Consider the following 20,812-nt stretch of genomic DNA (forward strand, 5'->3'; position numbering starts at 1 on the left):
TGAAGCCTCCAAGTTCATATCAACCTATATACTTGAGCTCTCGAAGCTCTAGCTAACAACTGGCTTTACCAAACCTTTTCTTCATTTAGTTGACCGGAAACAATACCGTTGAACCACCATCAGAAAGCCTTTAAATTGATTTGGATTTGAAATGTCTCTAGTGGTTTCCAAGCCTTCAACAAAACTCACAACACTCAGTATATGGTGATGGAGGTGAAGGTGTAAAAATTTCTCCAAATGATTTAGTGATGGTGAGAGAAATTGAGAAGAGAGGTTGGTAGAAGGTTTTTCTCTAGACAAAGGTTCTCTATTTCTTTACAAAGATGGATGGGATTAAATGAACTCTTTCTCAATGCAATGTATATACTCATATCACACTCTCTAGCCCCGTCAAACATGCAGAAGATGTGAGGTTTGACATATGTGAATGGGAGGAATGTGAGGGTGAAAACTATTATTCAGGTTGGATGGACATCACCCCTGGTGCAGTGGGTCAAACTCAATTCGAACGGGTCTTCTATGGGCAACCCAGGGTGTGTGGGTGGAGGAGGCATCATCAGGAATGCAGAGGGCAAGTGGATTAAGGGGTATGCAAGAGCTATTGAAAACACAACGAGCATTGCTGCGGCGTTGAGAGATGAAATTCAATTATGTTTAGAGCTGAATCTTCCTGCAGTGATAATTGAATTGGATGCTCTACATGTTATTAATCTGATTAGGAATGCGAACCACAACCCAAATGGAAATAGCAATCTTGTTGTTGATTGCAGATAAGGAATGGCTAGAATTCCAAGGGTTCAAATTCAACACTGTTATAGAGAGGCCAACAAATGTGTGGATGCACTAGCTAGGAGGGCTGCACTGCTTCCTTGTAATTTTCTTGTTTTTGATTCCCAACAGACGTTGCTTTGTTGTTGAGCTTAGATGCTGGGATTTTGTATGAACGGAGTGTTGCTCCTGAATCCTGATTCAGTTGCTTAGTTTATGAAATTTTCCTTTTCACAAAAAAAAAAAAGCTGGAAAAGTGATTGGGAAAAAACAAACTGTTTTGTCTGCATGCTTGTTGAGACTTGGCAGGTCGTGACCTGCCTTCTCAGGCTCAAGTACATTCTACCCATAATATAATAATGCCCAAAAATACATAAAAAAATAAGCGAATAAAATACATAAAGGAATTAAGCCAATAAAAATAAGGATTTAACAAAAACCAAATACCAATCATCACCAAATGAATTTATCTCCAAAACCAAACACCTTCAGCACCACTAGGTGAAAACACCATTCTGTTTGATCATATAGTTATTGCATATCCATCTTTATCCCATTGTAGTACATGGAAGGAAGTACTTTTGGCTGGGTATTCTTGCCATCATTCATATATTGCAACTTTTATTTGAGTGGAAGAGTTTTATAATTAGATGACATGGGTAGTATGATGACTATATTGCAATAAGTATCACTCTTAAAGTTATTTAAATGTCATGTGGGTCAATTGGAAGAATGAGATACATATCTTCATTTAGAAACTTAATTAATGTGATGCACATATGGTTTATCCTAATTATTAATTGATATTTATTTAATACATTATAAGTGATAAATAAAGACACTACTAAATTGGATTCTAATTCAAATAGCAGTGAACAATTATTTTATAAAACCTGCAATCAATGAATAACTCGAATATTATAAGTTTAAACAAGGAATATTTGTGTTTGCATCAAAGAGCCATAAATTGAGCATGAGTAAATTCTCTATCCCATACTATGTGTTTCATTTTTTGCTTCAACAATAATATGCTTTCATTATTCTATTGTATGTAAACACATCCGAGTTCACTCATAGTTTGGTGGTGGTTGGAGTCGGCTCATAGTCTCCATGCTGATATCTCTTTTCTATCTTCTTAAATCTTGCGTGAATTGATTTTCACAATAGTGGTCAACGATACTCACTATAAGGACCTGATGGAAAACATCGTTATTTAGCAAAAGCGAATAACTAAGTATATATTAGCAGTGGGAATCATTCACCTAAACACAAATTTACCTGCAGGAGGATAATAGGCTGAGTCTTGTGGAGGTGGTCGAGGGTTAGCATATGTTGGAGGGTATGGTGGGGGAGGATAAGAGGGTGAGACTTGTGGAGGTGGTGGACGATTTGGTTGGGGATGGTAGCAGTATGAGGCTTGTGGAGGATAATTTGAAGTTGGTGGGTAAGGTGGGGGAGGATAGGAAGTTGGTGGTGGAGCTGAGAATGGGGATGGTGGAAAGCAAGCTGAACAATTAGGGTATGAAGAATAGGGGCATGAAGATGAGTAATGAACTGCAGAATAAGTAGCGGCAGGTGCTGGTGGGGGTATAGGGAACGGAGGGACGACTTCAGGTATAGATGGTGTTACATATGGCAATGCTGATGGAGAAAAGCTTGTTGTTGCAGGTTTCTGCAATAATCCAATAACCTTATTCAGCTCCCATTAAAAAACCTTAATGAGTTAATACAAGTTTCATGCCTGCATGCTATTCAATAATAATCCAAAATACTGTAGAGTAGCTTAGTTTAACTTACAAGGGCATTAGAATAATGCAGTACAAGTTTCACTTCTCCTGCGTATCTGCAATGGAGTAAAGCCTACGTTAATCTATAGGCAAAATTTTGGTGCATGACAATAGGTATTTTCCACTATTAACTCGGGAAATAAGATAAAAAGCAATGTAAGAACTTTTAGGATTGAAATCATGCCTGCCTATATTCTCCCTTCAACCTATAGCTAAGTCTCATTTTACAATTTTACGTCCTAATAGGGACACAGTTCATACAACTTTAAGTTTTTAACACAAACCATAGCTCAAATTTCAGAATTTGGAAAAGAAGGGAAAGGAACCAGAATTCCTTCCACTGCTCTAAGATTATTTAGTCCCTCCTAGATGATGCTAGGATTTTTTTTCCCTTAGAGGGCCAAAGCATGAAACAATTTTTCACCATATAGGAAAAATAATTACACAAACATTCAACACTAAATTAATACATGAAAATAAAACTGGCATCTGTTTATGTATTAAAAAATCATAATAAAAGAAAAAAAATGGTTCTTTTTTTTTTGAAAATCAATTCAAGAATTTTATTGAATAAACAGATATTTCTGTCACGAATTACAATGGGAGCAACATCATCAGATATGTAATCAATTTAATATATAATCATCACGAATTATAATTGATTATATATTAAATTTTGCATTAATTTTTCTTGACTCTAAAGTTAAAGGCTATCCTAAATTATCTTTTACAATCAAAATTGATTTTATATCTTATTTGCTAATCTGTAATTCAAAACACAAAAAAAGATTTTTTGAAAACAAAAGAATTAATGGACATAATGATGAGAGAAAAATATAACTTTGATAAAATGAAAAATTAAACAATTTGACATGAAATTAATACTTTCAATTTAATTAACTAAATGGAAAAACAACTCAATGTTATGTCTTGCACACCAACACTATAAAAAAGAAGAAGGTGGTTTTAAGAAAATACTAATTTGTTTCACATGATTAGGGAATTCACATTTCATAATCACATGAAACGGGCATATTTATGATTTATCCCTCCCTCTGCGCGCAAAACAAGAATAAATGATTGGGTTTCATAAAAATAAAGGGGCATATTTCATATTTCATATTTATGATTTATTTTGAAGGACGTTTTTAGAAAAAATAGGTTAACAACCTTGCATATAAGCTTATATGTTCACCATAACTTTAAAAACCGAGCCAAACAATGAGAAGGAAAATTGTGCGTGATTTTTTGGTTTTTGAGTTGGGGTATATATAATAAAAAGTATAATAAAAAAAATGTTATCAACTTAATGTTTTGTGAGTCCACGTATGTTCAGAGATATTTCTTTATGAGAGACGTATAAACACTTATTGCATGTCAAGTATCATATAAATTCCCTTCTCAAAAAAAAAAAGAAAAGAGTATCATATAAATTCATAATGTAGGAATTTTGCAACTCCAAAGTGAAAGATAAATTGGGAGAATGAGTACTGAATGAATCAATTAGAAGTAAAAAATTGTTAATATTATCATCTTTTTTAATGAGGGACTTATTGTTTGTGAGAAAGATTTGGTGAAAGTCCTACTTTAGAAAAATAAAATAGGATGTTATACCTTTCCCTCTATATATCAACACCATGTTTCATCAAGAATTTCAAAAATAGAACGTATTTGGTATTGTGTGCGCCAAACATTCATAAATGTGATATGGGTTTAGTACTTGGCCCATTTACTCTTTTTTTTGGGGGTTGCTAAAGGCCCATTTACTCCATTAGTACGTCAAGAAATAATGCATGTTAGCTTACTTTTCTTTGTTTGGGAAAAAACCCAATAAAAATGGTTTTGATTATATATATCTAAAATGTTTTCTTTAATTTACACATATTTTTCAATTAATTCGTGCATCCTATATGGGCAGTTGAATTGAGTTTTTCTCATATATTACTTTTTTTTCCTAAAAGAATCTTCTCTTATATTACTTTAAACTAGCATAGACTTAATTTATTCAACGTACATTCTATTAAAGTTTTAAATGGTTCACTAATTATTAACTTTTGATTATGTTAGACCATTGCACAAATATACTTCACTAATTATTAACTCTTGATGCGATGATTACTTTACAAATATAAGTGTTTGTGGGGTGTGAAGGAGTAATGACTGGAGTTTAAGTCTCTAGAAGGGAGTTTTACATACATATATACTTAGATTAGGCTAGAGCAGAATTTCTATATTGTATAAAAAAAAACTTTTGATTATGTTAGTAAAATTTTCTCTTTAATTTGCATTTAATTTTTAATTAATTCTAATACCACACAGGCATATTACTAATTTAATTTGGTCAATTTGTTACATGTTACCTACATTAGTATACTCACCGTTTTATTAGAATAAAGTAACCAAATTTTGATTAAATTACACTTGATATTTTTTGAATAAATCCTAACTTAATTGCATTGAATGTTTTCTACAAAATCTCTTATTTGACTTTTTTTTTGTGTATTTGAATTTTTATTTATAGATAAATATTTAATTACATGTTTTACAATAAATATTCTCAAAACCTGTACAGATTAACTACTATAGTACCAAATAAAATCAAACCTCATTTAGATAATTTGGAAAATGGAATATATCAAGGCTACCATGCAAATTAAACCAAATCATAAATCTTCTAGGACAAGTTCCGAGGAATATTATAGATTTTACTATATAATTTTTAAAATAGTGACGAGAAATATTATAAATTTTATCAACTTATGCATCACTAATAATAAAAAATTGTAAAATTTTATTTATTATTTTATTAAAATGTAACAATTACATTAATTATCATGTCAAACTGTAACTTTATGTAGTAAAAATTATAAAATTTTTTTAATACCTTTTTTCCATTTTAAAAACAGATTAAGAACATAAAAGGGACAGTTTTTACCTCCCAGAAGTAGTCTGCAGAGGCCAGGAGTCGTCGTCGAATCCCTAAGAAAGAACCTTTTGCAATAGAACTCTAACAATAACCAAAACCACCCAATTAAATTAAGCCAAGAGGGTCTCAAAAGAATGCATTTTCATTTCATAAAAACTACAAAAGCAAATTACCTTCCACTGCCGATGAATTTGTGGGAAGTAACTATATTCTCGTTCCAAACCATGATTTTTATCTCTACATAACCTTCAATTAACTCCAACTTAAATTTGTGGTTGAATGTCGGATTCTTACCACCATCTATATACAAATAAAACCAAAAAAACGTAAAAAAAAAAAAAAAAACTTCGAGTTTGAATTCAGATCCGACAGAGAATTTGGTACAAACCAGTACAAGTTTTAGTGCGATACTTGGCACTAGAATATTCGAGGCACACATACGGGTCCTGCTTTGAAATCCATTCGGTGTCTTTGAGCTTGTTGCACCCAACAACTGCACCAAACCAAAAACGACATTGAACAAGAGTGACATATATACATGGAGATAGATGTGATTGGGGTATTAATTTTTGTTGTCGTTTTTGCTGTAATCTTCATTAGTTTAAAGCTATAAAAAGAAAGGAATTGAAGGGCCATCGACAATTACCAGTGACCTCAAGAATTTGGCCTTGAATGCCAATAATCGACATGATGGATTTGATTACAGCAGCTATTTAGTTGGATTGTGATGAACTCTCGTATAGTATTACTGCAACGATTTAGTTGGAATTTTCATTAATATATTACGTGTGGGATACATGTTCCTCGAAGTTTTGTGCAAGACTTTTAGAGTCAAACAATATTGTTGGTATCTCTTCCAACCGAGTTTGGAAAGAGTCTTTCTCAAAAAAAAAAAAAAAAAAGGTTTGGAAAGAGTCTACCAGTTAAGCGAACAATTACGAGTTTGATGACCACTGGTCCACTTCTAAGTTCTAACCAACCGACTTGGAATAGTAGTATACGCGGTGTTTAAGCCAGCAAGGGACATGAAAGGTAATTAAGGAGTAAGAAATTAACACTATATTTCACCAAAAAAGAATAAAAAAGAAATTAACACGCACCATATGACGTGGATAATGATAATTGATTAGTTTATTATTAATAATAATTTTGAAAATATTTTTTTGACATTTTTTAAGAAATATTGCTAGAAGTATATGCTATATACAACTAAAATTCTATAAATTAAGTGAGTAATAGTTAGCTTAATTAGATATTTTTCTTTGAATAAGAGGTTTGAAATTCAAACTTTGCATACAATAAAAATCGATTAATATCTTGGCCTAATTATAAATAATAATCATCATGGAGTGAACATCATAGGTTAATATTACGTATTGTTTCAATTTATTATTTCGGGGTTATGTCTATTTTATTTTTTTAGTTATATACATATATTTGGTCAAAACCCATATAATTCACTAAGAATTTTACAATTATTGGTCTATATTTCAATTAATATAACAATCTCAAACCCGATATTTAATTTTTTAATAATAATAATAATGATAATAATAAGTAAATTTCGTTCACATATTTTTAGTACTGTGGACTGTGGAGGGACTTAATTAAAAGTCAAAACAAAAAGCCTACACTTTTCCTCCTTTATCCTTTTCAATGATAGACTTAGTCGCGCACCTAGGTTCACAAAACTGAAAAAAACAAACAAAGCAAATAAATGAAACAAGCTTTATTTCTCAAAAAAAAAAAAAAAAAAAAAAAAAAATGAAACAAGCCAAACAATTGGAGATGAAAATCAGGGAAAAAAAAGAAAAGAAATGAAGGGCGTGATCCATCATGGTTAAGCGGCTGGAATGAAAATTTTCTGCCAGAACGAAATGGAAAACATAAATTTGATTTTTATAATAAAAAAAATCCATAAATTGATATGACTACTTAAGTGATAGTGCCACATCATATAGTTATTAATTAAATTCACATCACTTTTTTAGGCCAAACTCAATTTCGTTTAGGTTTTAGAGCATTGGCATAATTTCTTTCACTAACCTATTTGAATTATATGTTTTTTTTTATATTCTTACCATTAATACCAAGTTTCGTTTCAATTAGATGTTATTCAGGAACGGAACCAGGATTCGAACCTGGGGGGCAAAAGCTTAAAACAAATTTTTTTATGAAAATAAAAACTAACATCTATTTCATATTGAACAAAATACTAGATATAAAATAAGTATTTCTTAAACATTTGATATTATTAAAATGTCAACAAAGTATAACATATAAAATAAATGTTTTTTAAATATTTCAACACATTTATCAAAATGGAACTCGATACTATTTCAGAAGAGATCCAAAAATATATATATTTAAGGGCGAATCTTAATTTTTCAAATTACATATGTATACCAGATTTTTTTTTTTTTTTAATTGAGGGGGGGGGGGGGGGGCAATGGCCCCCCGCCTTAGTGTAGGTCCATCCCTAATGTTATTTACTATTAGATTGAAAAACAAATACGGCATGTATGCACTTTTTTAAATGTAAAAGCTTTAAATTTAAACTTTTGATTGATGACATAATTATTGGTTTAGATCATTTTCAACTTTTGTAAGCATGTAAAATATATGAAGATAATCTAATTCAATAGTGATTGATAGATTTGTTAAAATTTGCATTCAATAAAAAATATTAAATTGTATACAACATAACTTAGAGTTAGACATTTTAAAATACAAAAACTTGAAAGAAAGTTACATAGAACAAAGTTGAGTTTCAGATTGCTCAGGCTTGTTACAAGTGTGGGTCACCGCTTGTCATAAGTTCCCATAAAATAAATCTGTACTCCTTCGGCTTCATAAGGCTAAAATCTTGATTGATCAGATGACAGTTACAGAAACCCATCATATCTCCTATTATCACGTTTTGATTAATACAATTAAACCCCATTACCACTATATATAATGGTTAAACATCACAAAATCCTTTCCTCTCGATCCCTCATCACTTGCTCTATAAATAGATTCCCACTTCTCAACTTTTTCATATCTCTCAATCTCCCACTCTCATATAGACAATCATTTTCAAATGGCTAGCGGAAATTTGTTTATGCTTTTCTTTCTTGCATGTCTCTTGGCAGTGACAAATGTGACAGCAACAAGGGACTTGTACATTAAGCCCGGACACAGGCTCGCAGCAAGGCTTGATACCAGTGAAGGCTTAGTCCCTTGCTGGAATGCGCTATTGGAGCTCAAATCATGTTCAAATGAGATTGTTGTTTTCTTCCTCAATGGCCAGGCTGATATTGGTCCTGACTGTTGCCGTGCCATTACTATTATAACACATAACTGCTGGCCTGCCATGCTCACTTCACTCGGTTTCACAGCTGAGGAAGGCAATATTCTAAGTGGCTATTGTGATGCGGCAGCCTCCGTTCCATCTACAGCTCCTTCTCCAAGCTCACCAGCGCCTCGGGCCTAGTCTTAGGAGAGAAATATATATATATATATAAAAGGTCGTTCCAAGTGCGCAAAGCTTTATGCAATCTATTAGTACTTTTTTAGTTACAGCAAGATGTTATGTCCCTCTCTTGCCTTTTGTTTGGGTTTGTTATACTTAGAATTATTTCCTGGGACAAATTGGTTCTCTGTCACGCTCCCTGGGTACATGTTGGGAATTTTCATGTGGTTTAGTCTACTATTTAATAATTAACCACGTAATAATTAAAAAAAATGTTTTGCTATATAAAACTTTGATTATCAGATGTTTAATACAATTCCGTTAGCTTTTCATTTTACTCTGTACTTGTTCCTGCATATTTTGAATGGCCTTTTCAACCAGACTACTATACTTGGATCCTACATTCCTACCTATTTATGGTAAACATTGACATGACCATCTCCCATTGAGTCAAAAAGCCACTTTTCTTGGGCATCAACAGTCCTAAACAAAAACAACTCTTCAATATTTGATCTTTTAGAAAATTTTCAAACATATAAAATATAAGAAGAAAGCATAATTCAATAGTGAATTTGTTATAATTCACAAATCCAATAAAAAGTTATTGTGAACAATGTTGAACAATTATTTTATAAAATCTCAAATCAAATCACTACCAATAAATAAGTCCTGAAAGTAAAGATTATGTTTTCATTATTCATTGAACAAGTAATTTATAAAATCTCAAATCAAATCACTATAAATAAATAAGTCCTGAAAACAAAGAGTCTGTTTTCATTATTCTAATGGCTGTGTTTTATACATCTTTTCACTCCCAATATTGTAGACACATCCGAAATCACTCTAGTATGAAGGTGGAGGATAAGTTTGAGGTGGTGGATATGGAGGTGGAGGATAAGTTGGAGATGGTGGTGGATATAAATGGGGTGAGGCTAGTGGAGATGGCGGATAAGCTGAAGTTGATGGTAGATACCATGTTGGAGAAGGAGACCAATTTGGGTAGGCTGAAGGTGGGTCTTGAACTTCAGGTATTGGTGGGTACAAAGAGACTCGGGTTGTAGGCGGTGTCTCAGCTGGCAATGCTGATGGAGTTTTACTTTTTGTAAGTTTGTGCAATAATCCAATAAATTATTCAGCTCCCATTAAAAAAAAGAAAAATACCTCGATCAATGAATTAATACAACATGCTATTAAAGAATAATCCAATGTACTTTAGTGTAGCTTAATTTCACTTACAGGAGCATTAGAATAATGCAGTACAAGTTTCACTTCTCCTGACTTCCTGTAAGGGAGAAAAGTGTACATTAATAGCCAAAATTCTGGTGAATGAAAAGGGTATTTTCCACTATATTTCCTAGAAATTTGGTAAAACTTGGTATAAGATTGAATTTATTCAATCATGTGTTGGTTTTATTCTGTACCAAATTTGCTTGTAATTTAGCATGTAAAATCCTGTATTTAGGTGGGAATAATGTAAGGGTTGTGTGTGAGAGAGTGGAAAGAATTGATCAAGTATGTGCAATCAAGAGGCAACTCGCGACTGGAACTTGCAATTGGAACTCGCACTACAACAAAACTGGACTATTGCGGCATTTTTTGTGACCGCTGCTGTACATAGGGTCTATTGCGGTGTTTTTTGGGACTACCGTTATAGGTATAGACTTTTGCAGCTTCCTATAGCAGCGGGACATTAAACCGCCGCATATATATGTTTTAGCGGTGGTAACGTAGATATAGCGGCGCTCCTGAAACCCGCCGCAATAAATACATCATTTTGCGCAAATGCTATAGCGGTGGTAGAGAAAAACGCTGTAATATTCGAGCTTTAGTGGCGTTTTGTACGACCACCGCAATAGGGTCTCATTTTTGTGGCGTTTTACCTTAATTATAGTAGTGGGTTAGACTGCCACTATAGACCTTCTAAATCCGCACCCCTCCCAAATCTTCCCTTTGTTTTTTTTTTTGTTTTTTTGTTTTTTGGCTTTTCATTTTAGTGCCTTTTCATTTTTGCTTTTCATTTTTGCCAAAACATTGTATCTCTCTATCTCTCATTCACTGTATCTCTCTCAGTCATTGTATCTCTATCTCATTCACTTCAGAGACCCAAAATCCAAATCAAGACTTTCTGCAAATAATTTCAGAATATTAAGTACTTTATGAATGCACTCAACGTATTATATTATATATACACAATCATAAGAATGTGATTCTCAACTTTGGGTCAGATGGATACATTACGTGACGGATTAAGTTTAAATCCTCAAGTGCTTCAAAGAAGGTTAATAAGTGCTTTCAATAGTGTCCAAAGATGATGCAATTAACGGGGAAGTTCAACAAAAAGTGTTTATATATGACACATATATTTATTTAATAAGTATTAATAAAAAGTCAATTAAAAATTTATAGAAATTAAATAACTTTATGATGTAAATGAAAATTGTTTAGAAAAATCAAACCTAATTTAAGAAAAATAAAATTAGTGTTAGATTTTTCAAAGTAGAAAGAAACTAAATTTTATCTAGTTTAAATTTACATAGCTTAGCACAATTTATAACTTTATAAACTAAATTAGAAAAAAAAAAACATATTAAAATAATGACATAGGAAAATATGGACTTTCAATTGTTTATGTTAAAACTCACACTCTCAGTCTAAATAAAATTCTTTCTGATTCTTATATTGAAGAAAATATTAAGAGCTTAATTACAAATGTTTTTGCTAAATATACAAAACAGAGCAAGTGCTAAGAAAGAAAACTGACCCTAGTCATTGCTAAGCATAACAGAGTTCTGTTAAGAACTTAAGATGCAACTAATCCAATCTACACTCAATTATATTACAACACGTGCCTAAGCAAATAGGAATTAGTAATTGTTCACATGAAACTTGCAACAGGTGACTCACCTAAAGTTTCAGTACATATGCCCTATGAAGCACGAGTGCGGGTGCAGATGCGGGTGCGGGACTCAGCAATTTTTGAAAAAGGTGGGTGTGGGTGCGGCGGGACTCGGTGATTAAAAAATTATTAAAAATATTTTTATGTATATTTTTAATATATTACTAAGCATACTTTTTCACATTATATAAATATATACCAAATTTAAGAGCAATAGTAGATAATAACTAAAACATGATGTTCATAAATTAAATACAACCCACAAGAGTGAAACTAAAACATTACATGATGTTCAGAAATTAGAATACAACTCATAAGTTTGAAACTAAAACTAAATAAAAGACAATCAACAAGACAATCAAACACCAACATCTTCATCATCAAGATCAATAGCTTCACTTCGAACTTCACTTTCACTAGTAGTAGCACTAGTGCTAGCATTCCCAATAACTATGGCCTCCAACTCTGGCTTATCAAGTGTAAGGGTTGCACTCTCAAGAATTCCAGCTCCTCCATGTATGCCGCTCTCATTCCAAGAGTCTCTTCCTATATCCCACATCTTTGTTGCTGTATGTATGTACTTCTCATTGCGTCTTGACAAGAGTCAAAGATTAGAATGCACATATACCAAATCATCAGCACGTGCAAGAGCCATTTTGTTTCTTTTTAAGGAATGAATGAATTTGTATGTGCTCCAATTCCTCTCAGCACATGAGGATGAACAAGGTTGTCCAAGAAGTTTAAGGCAAAGGTTTGAAGAGTTGGAAATGCGGTGCCATAGTATTGCCACCAAACTAAAGGTTGTAAGACCCACCTATCTGTCAAGGCAGCTAGTGAAGGAAACCTCCCTCCTGAAAATGCTACAAACTCAAACTTCAACACACTTAATTCATTCCCATCTTCAAAGTATCGATCCAAACACTTGCTCCTTTCCATAGAAATTTCATAATCTCGATGTGGAGCGATGCATTTTGGATTCTCCGAAAGCCATTCAATGGAGTAATACCTAGAGTTAAATATTAAAAAACAAATATAAATAAAAAGTGTGTTTTACTAGAAGGGGGAACTAAAGAAAATAGAAAATAAATGTACTTACTTAGGATTTAAGGAATGAGCCAAGCAATGTAGTGGTGTACAATTTTTAGTCCATCGATCAATGAGTATATCATACACCACACTTTAAAATGAGCTATGCTGATCATCTTCCAAGCCTTCGTGTCGATATATTACTGCCTTCACCTTCTCTATCATTGAATCTCACATCTCATACATAAGATGAAGACAAGGCTTATCTGTGTCGGCTATTCGTAGCATATCATAAATAGGTGCTGTGAATTCAAGGATATAATCAATATTATCCCACCAAAGATCACTTAGAATCAGATCTTTCACTTTTTGGGCTTTTCCAACATCATTCTCCCTATAAGAAGCCCATTGGTCACTAATAGCCATGGCTTGAAGGCATCTTTTTATCAACTTCAACTTTTTTAGCATTACAACAACCGAAGCAAATTTAGTATCAGCAACTTGGACCAGTTTTAATGGACAAAATTCATTAAACATTGCCAACCTCATTGAATGGTTCATGATAAAAACACGTATGAAGGATGCATCATCACCAATACGTGTAATCCAACTACATTCCTCATATGTAACTTCATTCTTTTCAGTGTTTTTTGCTGCACAAATATTCTTTAAAGCTAGATTGAGAGTGTGGACAACACAGGGTGTCCAAAATATTTTAGGATACTCAGCTTCAATAAGAGATCCAGTAGCCTTTATCACACTAGCATTATCAGTGATGACTTGGACAACTTTTTCATATCCAATCTCTTTTATAGCATCCTTCAACACCCCAGCAATATAATGTTTGTCTTTGAACTCACCTGACCCATCAATTGTCTTTATAAACATTGGACCCCCATCTGATACAACCATAATAATAATAAGAGGCCTTTTTTGTGGATCAGACCATCCATCAGAAACTATACTTACACCATTTTCAAGCCAAAAGTCCTTAATTGGTTTCAAAAGTTCTTCAACATGAGCTCTTTTTTTGGTGCAAAAGTGTTGTTCTCAAAGCATTGTATCCAGGAGGAACATAACCCGGAATGCTATGGGTAGCAGCATATGCATAGGAATTACGATAATATGGGTTCCTTGCAAAGTTAAATGGAAGCCCACCGGTGTAAAACATCTTAGCAATTCTACTATCCAATTCATGTCTAGCATTATTCTGGTATGCTTTCTCCAAAGTATTATTCACAGCCACCTTCCTTCTCTTACCATCAATCGGATTTGTACTATCACTCATTTCATGTCTTCGAAATGGGGAAATAGGTATAGGCCCACAGCTTGGGGGAGGTGGGGGTAAGGGAATTTGACTTCTTCGTTCTCTCTCTAACTTATCATTCTCAACTTGATCATGCATTTGCTGCATTTCCAGCCTATGACTCGGTGTCACCTTAGGGCACGGTTTAATTCCTTTACTAGGAATTTTTAATAAATGAGCCTTAACCCTAGAATAAGACCCCGTATAAACTACACCACAATAATTGCACTTAAAGTATGTGTTTCCCCCTGATTTAACAGATGCACCAGCTGGTTTTTCTACTTTATTCACATACTGCCAAAGAGGAGATTCATCATTTGGCACTTCTTGATTAGACGAAGGTGAAGTTTTTGTGCTAGTAACTTCGTCCATTGCAAATTCAATAGATTCAATTTGACCTACAAATAATAACTATTAACTAAATAAATTAATAATAAATCAAACCAAGTTCACAGATTCACAAATAATAACTATTAACTAAATAAAACTAAGATTGAAAAGAAACTAAGATTCACAAATCACATTCACAGATTCACAAATCACAAATCAAACTAAGATTAAAAACTTTATATCAATACCTGAGTTGAGAATGAGTGAGAGAGAGTTGAGAATGCGTGAGAGAGAGTTGAAGTTTCTGTTAACACTTGGATTCTGACTGAGTGTTAACGGAATCCGTGTTAACACTTGGATTCTCGGCACTGCCGAGAGGCTGTGTCTCACAAGGGAGACAGAGAGTAGAGACAGAGAGTGAAGGGCTGAAGGCAAAGAGTGAAGGCAGAGATGGAGAGCAGAGCACACTGCAGAGAGGCAGAGAGCACAGAGACCGCAGAGAGGCAGAGAGCACTGAGGAGTGATGCGGCATGAGAGCTGAAGTTTTGGTTTGGTTTGATGAAGTGAGAATGAAGTGGGCTGAAGTAGGGTTTGTTATTAATTTCATACGGTGTGTTTCACACCTTTTTTTTTTTTTTTTGAATTTCAGCTTGAATCGGCCGTTTCGGTCTGAATCGGCCATTTCGGCAGTTTCGCCGGTATCGCCCGATATGGCCCGATTCGGCGCGATTCAGCCTGAGTCAGCACGAATTGCGCTGAATTTGAGCTGCGTCGGCACGAGTCGGCTGGAAAAAAAGGGGACACATGTGGCAGATGCGGCCGGATGCGGCACCGACGCGCGTGTAGTGGCGTCCCTCGCGCGTCACCACATCGTGTCCGTGCATCCCAGCAGATACCACATCGCTCTGGACTCGTGTGTTTTAGTCTTGATCTACAACAACACTGTTTACTGTTTAGTGCTTGAGTGTTGCTTTATTGACTGGAACGACAACGTTTCCTCTATGTCTCTCTCTTTTAACACTCCTTTGAACATTGTATATTCATTGCATGACTTTAGTCTTGAATTTTCTTAATATAGTATTTTTTTTAGAGATATTAACTAAATGGGTTATTATTACACAATTTTAGAACTTGTTTCTATCTAAATGAATGATTATTATTATATAAAATGCATAATTTTGTATATTTATCCTTATATATAATATTTCTAATTAAAATGTTTGTAGGGGCACGGGTTGGATCCTAAGCCCAAAAGGTAATAGAATTAAGGCCCAACAAGCCCGACATAATGAATTTATAGAAAATGGGTTGGAAATTGGGCTTTGATAAGTTGGACAACAATTAAAGTGGATCTAGATGACAGGAAAAACCAAGATAAATAGGTTTTATGCAAAATAACTCTTCCTCGACTAAGTCCGAGGAGAATAGGCCTTGTATATGTCTCTCTGAAGCTTGATTAAAATTTCAGTTCTTGTTACTACAATTTTTTCTCTACAAATTCCCAAATGATCCTCCATTCTTGGAGGGTCTCTTACATTATATAGCCCATTTTCTTTGATCTTGACCCTCCATTTGTTGATTATGTAGGCTACTACTTGAGTGCTTGTCCTATCAAACACCCTTCCAAATCTTTTGTGAGTTGTTGCAACCAAGACAGCACTATTCAGAAGTTTTCTTCACATACATGGGTAAGGGGGTTTGGTGGGGTGCATTAAATGTGGTGGTAGTTACCATCCCTCCAGTCACGTCGAGGCTAACCCCTTTTATGAAGTTCTTCCTCTACAGGTGTGGCCTCCTATGGTGATATGCCATTGACGTGGCCATGACTCGCCTCTTTGGCCTCATTGTCCGAGTGTACGGTCTCCTCGTAACTACACTAGACTCTACGACCTCGGGCATGACACGTGGTATTACTATCTTATTAAATTGTTGTAACCCAAAAAAATGATCAATAAAAACTTTTCTGATTATTATTATTTATAATTTATAATCTATTAATGAAGAGGCCAGGTGATTTAAACTGAAGGAGTTAAATCTTTTCTAATACTTACATAAATAAGCTTATCCTAAAATAATTAATTCCAAACTTAAGATTCAAAAATTAATTGTATTTGTACCCCCTAAAAGAAATTTCATTTTTAAGTCTTATTTTGATATTTAAATCATCTATTCTAGTGTTGATTTTATTCAAATGGTTAACACCCTAACTTATACATCTTGAGTAAATTCTCTAATTATATTGTGCATTATCCTTTAAGAACACATATATTAATATTACACATGAAAAAAATAATAAATTTAACAATTAAAATATTTGAAAAAAAAAATAAAGCCAAAATCCCAATTCATTAATGAAAAACAATCCAAATTTTTGAACTTCTTAAAAAATATGAAAAAGAAGTTAAGTAAAGATAAACTTACATAGGAATTCAAACGGATGGATTTAATTTAACCAAATATTATCTATGATCTAACAAGATATAGGAGGAATTTTAAATTGAATTTAATTAGACTTTCAAATAAAATCATGAAATAGTTCACAAGAATCTTATATATATGATCTAAAAGGATATAGGAGGAATTCTGCATACTAAAATTTTAACACAAAAAAAAGAATTTTAAAATATAATTATAATGATAAAGTTTTAAGAATCAATAAGCAAAAGAAACTTGTAATTAAATTGCACTACATGCACATAAAATATATGTTTTGAACCAGATTTTTCTTAGCGATAGTCAATTGAAAAAATCAAAATATTTACAAACTAAATACATAGAATAACCAAACCTAAAACACAAAATAGGTCATGTGGGGGGACGGGAGATTAAGGGGAGAAAAACAAAAGAAAGAGAGAAACAATCTAGCTGTATTTTTATCCTCGGACTGAACCTGAGGACGACCACTTAGCTAATTTCTATGCTATCTCTAATTGAATATTTCCATTTTGCATAAGAAAATTTAACTCTAATCTTTGTTTCTTGTTGCACAATGGGTATTTCAAGGTTGACCTTGCATCCCATCTCTTTAAATTAATTGTGTGAGTGAACTGTAGCTTAATTAAAACCAGTCTTAATTAACCGATCTACATTTCGCCCGCCACAGTTCAAAAGTTAAGAATTTTAAAAAAAATAAATAACTAACTTACCTGAGAGAAACAGAGAAATTAATTGAGTGTCCCTTGTTTTGCTTTTTTTATAGTAGACTTCCTTTGACACAGTATCCATACATGAAAATTTAGAATCAAATAACAATAAGTAAGATGAATTTATTTAATCAAAACTATCATATACAAATACATATGCGTAAGTTGTAACTTGAAAAAAAAAAAAAAAAACAAAAACATAGGTTCCAAGAAGGATTCTATGAAAAGACAATTGGTAAATATATAGAAGTTTTGAAATTTTGATAATAGATTTTTAGTTGGAGTAGGATTTAAATTTCTGAAACTTAGATAATAAAATTTTAGCTAAATTAAATTATAATTAAATCTTATCCCTTGATTCAAGGAAATATATCCTACCAATCAATAAAATAATTTTATAAAATAATTAATAAAACGTGAGATACAACTTGAGGGTAAAAAAAGCATGGGGTGTTGTGTGAGATTCCAGGTATCGGTTTTGAATTCATTTATTTATTCTTAAGAAAGGAAGCTAAAAAAAATTATAATATTCTTTTAGTTTAAATATGATTTAAATTTGTTAAAATTTAAATAATAAAGTTTTATGTAAATTAAACTATTGTTAATTTTTCCCTTAATTTGAGGAAATATATCCTAAAAATTAATTAAAAAATAAATTTAATAAATAATGAGAGTAGTTGTTTGTTAGGAAAAAAATTGTTCGAGAGAGAGAGAGAAAGAGAGATAGAGTATTATATAAATTTATCAGCTCCTTTGAATCTATACAACATGTATATCCTTCCAATACAAGTACATATGTGTAAGTTGCAACTTGAAAATCCCCCCCAAAAAAAGTTGCAACTTAAAAAAAAAAATGTGGGGTGTAAAAGAGATTCTATAGAAAGATCATTGGTGAGTATATATATAAGTTTTGAAATTTTGATAATATATTTTTAGTTGGAGTAAGATTTAAATTTTTGAAACTTAGAAACGTGTTGCATGTTTTGTTAAAACACTAATTGTTATCTTATCTAAAGAAATTGATCAGAACAAATAAGTTGTTGTCTCTATTAATTGAAACTTAGATGCATGTTGTATATTTTGTTAAAACACTTATTGTTATTTTATCGAAAGAAATTGATAAGAATAAGTTGTTGTCTCTATCAACTGAAATTTAGATGTATGTTGTATGTTTTGTTAAAACACTTACTGTTACTTTATTTAAATAAATTGATATCTAAAGAAATTGATAAGAACAAATAAGTTGTTGTCTCTATCAACTGAAATTTTATGTTGTATGTTTTGTAAAATACTTATTATTATTATTTTATCTAAAGAAATTTATAAGAACTAATAAGATTTTGTCTTTATCCAAAAAATTGTTTTTATCCAAAATATTGTTGTAATTTGGTGAAGCCGATTTTTTATGATCCTAATGTCCTATATGGATTAAGTGTAACCTTAACCATGTGTTTTAAAGCTCTTGGACACCCTTCCCTTATAAGCTGGTTTTCAAAGGTGAGTTTTACTCATGAGTTTATAACATTTGGTATCAAAGCCAACCATCGTGTTGACTAATCAGATATAGCTCATTGAGTATGGGATCAAATGAGTTGTGGATTGTAGTCGGATCTCAAAGGGGGTGACCTAGAGACTAAATTAAAATAACTAATAGCTAGGTGAGTAAAGCTGCAAAAAGAGAAAGGGTTGCCATTGGGTTAGTGTATTTGGAGTAAACTGTCGTGAGCATTGGCTGTGGAGCATGGTGATATGTTATGATCCTAATATCTTTCATGGATTAAGTGCAAGCTTAACCATGTGTTTAAAAATTCTTGAGCATCCTTCCCCTTGCGAGTTGGTTTTCAAGGGTGTGTTCAATTCATAGATTTTTAATATTTGATATTAGAGCTAATCACTATTTCGAGTAATCAGACGTAGCTTGTTGAGTTTGGGATCAAATGAGATGTGGTTTTGTGATCGGATCTTGGAGGGGGCAATTTAGAGGCTAGATTAAAATAACTGATAGTTAGGTCAGTAAAGCTGCCAAAAATAGAAAGGGCTACGATTGGGTTAGTGTTGCTAGAGTAAGCCGTCGTGGACGTTGGTTGCAGAGTGTGGTGGTATGTTATGATTCTGATATCCCATTTGGATTAAGTGTAATCTTAACCATGTGTTTAAAATTTCCATTGCAATCTAGTTTTCAAGGGTCAGTTCTACTCATAAGTTTCTAACATTTGGTATTAGAGCCAACCACCAAGTCGAGTAATCAGATGTAACTGATTGAGTATGAAATCAAATGAGTTGTGATTTTGTGGTCGAAACTTGAAGGGGGTGATTTAGGGGCTATATTAAAATAACTGATAGGTGAGTGGAGCTGTCAAAAAGAGAAAGGCCTACAATCATGTCAGTGTCGCTAGAATGAGTCGTGGACGTTGGTTGCAGAGCGTAGTGGTATGTTATGATCCTGATGTCCCACATGGATTAAGTGTAAGTATAACCATGTGTTTAAAAGTTTTTGGGCACCCTCCCCTTGCAAGTTAGTTTTCAAGAGTTAGTTTTACTCATTGGTTTCTAACACACTTACTGCAACCACAATTTAGAAAAAATTTATGCAATATAGTGAAGTCACTTGGTGGAACTATAACCATAACTTTTAAACTCAACTTTTATTATATAGTATATAATAAATTGGATGTGTTGAGTTCAAGTTGTAACTTTAAGCTGTGTTATACCATCTAATATTTTTTAATTAGATGCAAATTTGAACAAATCCACCATTAAATTATATTTTCTTCGTATATTCTCCATAATTGCAAAATTTTAAGCGATTAAAGATCAATAGTCATGTTATTAATAAATTGTTTAAAATCAAGTTTTTATAGCTTCAAAATAATACATAAAATATGAGTTTATGGATTGAAAGGTAAATAATATCTGATTGACATGAAAATTGGCATGCTTGTTAAGAATATATGGGACATATAATCCAACTGTAAGATTTTTAAAATATGATTTCAATAACAAGTTATTGAGTGATGTAATATCGTTTAGAGTTACACCATGTGTCACTTGAACTCAACCCATATTAGATAGTTCAATTTTAATTCATTAAAAATTCTGATTTTTTTTTTGAGAAGAAAATCTTATCAGTTTATTAATTCATAGAAAGAAGATTTGAGACATAGCAGTCATGGAGG

At 32.6% G+C, this 20,812-nt stretch overlaps 2 protein-coding genes across 2 annotated transcripts; one reads left to right on the forward strand and one right to left on the reverse strand.

Annotated features, from left to right (window-relative positions):
• Positions 1–1,733: 1,733 nt before the first annotated feature.
• LOC142642028 (elicitor-responsive protein 3-like) lies at positions 1,734–6,209 on the reverse strand. The gene is made up of 7 exons (XM_075816376.1): positions 6,128–6,209; positions 5,870–5,974; positions 5,655–5,781; positions 5,491–5,562; positions 2,566–2,611; positions 2,047–2,440; positions 1,734–1,961 (listed from the first exon to the last, which is right to left on the reverse strand). The coding sequence occupies exons 1-4, from the start codon at positions 6,168–6,170 to the stop codon at positions 5,535–5,537; spliced, it is 303 nt and encodes a 100-aa protein (XP_075672491.1). The 5' UTR covers positions 6,171–6,209; the 3' UTR covers positions 1,734–1,961; positions 2,047–2,440; positions 2,566–2,611; positions 5,491–5,534.
• A 2,354-nt stretch (positions 6,210–8,563) lies between these two features.
• Positions 8,564–8,956, forward strand: LOC142644185 (egg cell-secreted protein 1.2-like). Its single transcript, XM_075818850.1, has one exon. The coding sequence runs from the start codon at positions 8,564–8,566 to the stop codon at positions 8,954–8,956; it is 393 nt and encodes a 130-aa protein (XP_075674965.1).
• Positions 8,957–20,812: the final 11,856 nt, after the last annotated feature.

This window comes from Castanea sativa, chromosome 7 (assembly GCF_040712315.1).
Source record: "Castanea sativa cultivar Marrone di Chiusa Pesio chromosome 7, ASM4071231v1".
Classification (NCBI taxonomy): Eukaryota; Viridiplantae; Streptophyta; class Magnoliopsida; order Fagales; family Fagaceae; genus Castanea; species Castanea sativa.

What these genes read in the sequence shown, in the direction of transcription:
- LOC142642028 (XM_075816376.1), bottom strand. Translation starts at nt 6,170, where the DNA reads ATGTCGATTATTGGCATTCAAGGCCAAATTCTTGAGGTCACTG. An exon ending in TCGCACTAAAACTTGTACTG is followed by an intron (nt 5,782 to 5,869) that starts GTTTGTACCAAA and finishes ATTTGTATATAG; the next exon opens with ATGGTGGTAAGAATCCGACA. An exon ending in AAATTCATCGGCAGTGGAAG is followed by an intron (nt 5,563 to 5,654) that starts GTAATTTGCTTT and finishes GGTTATTGTTAG; the next exon opens with AGTTCTATTGCAAAAGGTTC.
- LOC142644185 (XM_075818850.1), top strand. Translation starts at nt 8,564, where the DNA reads ATGGCTAGCGGAAATTTGTTTATGCTTTTCTTTCTTGCATGTCTCTTG.